The sequence below is a fragment of the Biomphalaria glabrata genome, chromosome 17, assembly GCF_947242115.1.
Source record: "Biomphalaria glabrata chromosome 17, xgBioGlab47.1, whole genome shotgun sequence".
Classification (NCBI taxonomy): Eukaryota; Metazoa; Mollusca; class Gastropoda; family Planorbidae; genus Biomphalaria; species Biomphalaria glabrata.
The window spans coordinates 10,641,083-10,645,394 of record NC_074727.1 but is presented as its reverse complement, the minus strand read 5'-3'; the positions used below and the strand labels follow the sequence as shown (position 1 = coordinate 10,645,394).

The window sequence follows — 4,312 nt, the reverse complement described above, 5'->3', positions numbered from 1 at the left end:
AACTTAGAAATAACTTAGAACAACTTAGAAATCTCGTGTTCGTTAACGATGATTTTTAGAAATTATATTTCAAGTCACATCAACATTAACAAAATGTATGACCAAAATTTGTGAATGAAACGTACAATAAAGTTTTCAATGACTAAGACATTAATAGCCTCTTTTCTTATAAATTACAGATGTTCTTTTAAAAGTGAAAATAACTAATCAGGTAGATCCATGTATTTCTCTAGTCGTACATGTCAATTAGACATGTTATGTTCTAAATATAGAACGGCTATAGAGTCAATTACATGTGTTCATTTTAGAAATCAATTGTGTAAAAATGATTTTTTTTCATGAAATTAGATATATACAGTTTTGTACAATTGTGTAAATGATTCAGAACCTAGTTGAAATACTCTTGTCTGTTACGGATGTAGTCATGTTATACACATTTGATCTTGAACTCAGAATTACATGCATACTCTAAAGTGTTGAATAGATTGAAATGAACAAAAATTTTAAAGGGGTAAAAATAGTATTTGAATAACAATCACAAAGAGACGCACACTTTCCCTTGCAGTTCTCAGGGATTGAAATATTGAATTAAGACAAAAACAACTTGTGTATTTTTTTCATTTGAAATGTTTTACTCTGATTTGTAAATAAATGACACAATATTTTATGTATTTATATATTTGATACTGTCATTTTATTTGTTAATAATGTTCAGGGTCGTAGCTAGGTATTTTCTATCGCTTCGGGTTCCGGGGGCTTGGCCTCTTTAGGGACCCTGCATTTTGTTTAATTTTTAATGTAAACATTCATTCGGGGGCCTTTCTCGTGTGGGGGGCCGGGGGGATTTTCAAATTCTCTCCTCCTCCTTTCCCTACCCTAGCTACGCCCATGATAATGTTACATTGTTGTATATATATCATTTTCGAATGATGCAGCGATTAAGGTAATGAAACTGTTGTTAAAATATATTTGGTTAGTTTATAACAAAAAAAACTAACTTTTCTTTTCTCTGAATATCTATCTATCTAAAACTATGTTTGCCTAGCGCTCTGGACTGTCTCAAACCTGAATGTATATTACTCTTACGCATTTGTTTAAAGCCTTTTGTAGAGAATAAAAGTCAATACGTGTCAAACACTTTCTGGTTGGATAATGTTTGACTTATAATTTTTATACGCACTGAAAGGTAGACACCAAGCAAAAAGTGACATGCCGGTTTATCATTCAAAGCCGTTCAACTTTACACTTGCTATCATGATCAATTTCAATATTCGACCAACTAAATCTCAAACTGACAATGCATGACAATGCTCAGTAGCTTTTATTCCATTTTTCATTACTTTCTAACACATTGGATATTGATATTTTTTTGTCAATAAATTACATTACCAAGATTAATGGTCCTTATAAAATATTAGTACAATTTTTTTTTCTGTTGTCATTTTTCTTTCTTCAACGCAACGTCCCACAATCCCTTATAATATACACATATACTCCCTAGACCAGCGGTTCTCAACCTTTTATTCTCGGCGACCCCTTTTTTACACCCCCCCCCCCCACTCTGCCGCGACCCCCTCCCCCCAACACTAACATATAGCTATAGAAGAGTAGACAAATACAATCCATATTTTCGATGGTCTTAGGCGACCCCTGGCAAATCGTCAATCGACCCCCAAGGGGGACGCGATCTACAGGTTGAGAACCCCTGCCCTAGACGTATCAGTTGTAGCCTATTCATCTGCCTGCATAAAAAGCCATTTCAAATCATTCAAATCAAATGCTCTTCCCCAAAATTCGTTTTTCCTCAATTCCAAAAGCGCATAATGATACCTGATACCTGATACCTGTGCTACGCTACGGCAGAAACAGTTGTTATATCTGTATAGGGTGAAGAACACTTTTAAATCCATCAATAGACCGGTCCACATGACAACGTTACTCCACCACCAGAGGTTGTTTTAGCAGTACGCGGGGCCCGGAGCGAGTGTCATTACAAACGCAAATTTCCTTTTCTTTGTTTTGTTTTACAAACCTGATAACAACTAAAAGGTTTGAACACGATTTGTTTTACAGAGCTGATAGCAACTAAAAGGTTTGAACACGATTTGTTTTCCAAATTTCCTATTCTCACATCAAGTGAAAACCCTGTACTATTATTTCTTGTACCTGATAAAACAAGAATTAATATTAAAAAAAAACAACAATTAGTTAATTAATTATTAGTAATTAATGATTTTGTTTGGTATCAAACGAAGGAAAGAAATTGTACTTGAATGATGTATACGTTGAATAGTCCCCTTTATACTTTGTCGCTTAAAAGTTTAAACCCAACAATATATAATAAAATCTTCTATTTTCATCAGCATTTCGCTGGCACAATGGTTAGTGTGTTGGTTTAAGGAGGCGGAGTCTTGAGCCTTCGAATTCGAATTCAAGTGGTACAATTATTAAAAAAACTAAAATATATTTAAAAAGCTATCACTGTAACATTCAACAGATACCCCTCCTTTCTCCAAACTAATTGATACAATTACACTGAATATAAGCTTTGTTAAAAAACATTGTTTATATATTTCTAGTTTTATTCCAAGGTGCTCATCGCCAGATTTCATTCAAGTATAAAATATGGATTCTATTAGTGAAAGAATAATTTTGGACAGGATAATGACGAATGTTTAAAAAGCCTCTGACGCTCTTAAAGAAAGACTCTACACTCTATTTGCTGAACCTTAAAAACATCCCAGACACACTCCCGAAGATGTTTGTTACGTAACAATTGAATGGGGCTGACCAAAGAGTTTAAATAGAAAAACCAGCAAATGGCCATAATGTTCTTCACTGGAGTCTTGCTGGGTTGATAGGCGTAGTATAAGTAGCAGGCACTGATAGAAAACCAGTATATGCAAAACCAGGTTGCCATGACAATCATGTAATGAAACGCCTTCCATTTTCTATCCGGTTGAGAGACTTTAGAGTTATCTTCCACGCTTTCGAAAAGTTTTCGTCGCTTTTTTATTGATTCGTTTCTCTCCTGAAGATTTTGCAATTTTATAACTTCAGTATTTCTGTTTTTATTTGAGATGACATCATCAATATGAGCGCTCTTATGCAACTCAACGTTGGGTATTGTAAAAACTATGTTTCCACCAGCTTTTTTCTTTGAGTCATTAGGATTTGAGTCCATTTTTTTCATGTGGTCAGTGGAAAGAGCACTGGCCGTTCGATGTATCTTTCTGAAATATCTATTATTTCTGTTGTTGTGAAATAGACGTATTTTTCTTAATATTAGTGTGTATACGGCTATCACCACACAGAAAGGGAAAGCTACTGCGAATGGAAGAACGAGCAAGAGGGTATCTTTCCCATAGAGAGTCACACAACTTGTATGCTGTAACAGGCAGTCAAACATATCCTCTTTGCCGTTCCGGTATCCTCCAAGTATCAGAGGAGCTGCAAATAGTGTCGCAGGTGGAAGCCAACAGAAGCCCAACATGGCGTAGGCGTAACGTGAAGTGAGTACGCGGTACTTCATGGGCTGGCAGACGGCAATGTATGTGTCGACCGACATGCTGATCACGTGGTAGACTCCTATGATCTCCATCAGCGACTCCAGGTAGGTCCGAGCCACGCACAAATCGGGGCCGAAATACCACGCCCCGTTTGAGACCATTTGAATAATTGCGAAAGGCATGCAAACTCCGCCCATGATAAGGTGCCCGAAGGCGAACGATGCCATGATGAGTTTGGTGTTGCTGCTGATACCTGAACTGACCAAGACTTGCTGGCGACGAGCTCTTCTACTAAGAAGCACGCCGACGATGATCAAAATGTTGGCTCCGACAGTGAATGCAGCAATCAGGCAGGATAGTATCACCAAGACAACAAGCAAATGTTTGTTTGACGTCAGGCGTAGGCTTGACTCGGACAGATCAACCGTGACGTTCTGACAGCTAGTTCCGTTCATGTCAACAGCAACAACTACAGCAATAAACTAAAACTTGCCCTTGGAGAAATAAGAAAATGGATAGATGTTAGCATCAAATCTAAACGAAAAACAAAAATATGGTTCAAGTCAGACCTCTTACATTTTTTCTTTGGTTACCATTATGATATGTAAGAATTCAACATTATTTTAAAATATTCTTATATTACTTTTGTACACTGGCAAACTGGTCAGACGATAAACTAACACAAAATAAAACTGGAGTATTTTTTAGTAACAGGGGGCGCGGTGGCTGAGTGGTTAAGCGCTTGGTTTCCGAGCCTGGGGTCCTGGGTTCGAATCTCTGTGAAGACTGGGATATTGAAATTC

General features: G+C 36.9%; 1 protein-coding gene across 1 annotated transcript; it reads right to left on the bottom strand.

The window, feature by feature from the left end:
• Positions 1-2,153: 2,153 nt before the first annotated feature.
• LOC106056613 (5-hydroxytryptamine receptor 4-like) lies at positions 2,154-3,964 on the bottom strand. Its single transcript, XM_013213427.2, has 2 exons — positions 3,408-3,964; positions 2,154-2,166 (listed from the first exon to the last, which is right to left on the bottom strand). Exons 1-2 carry the CDS (start codon positions 3,962-3,964, stop codon positions 2,154-2,156), a joined length of 570 nt encoding a protein of 189 aa, XP_013068881.2.
• Positions 3,965-4,312: the final 348 nt, after the last annotated feature.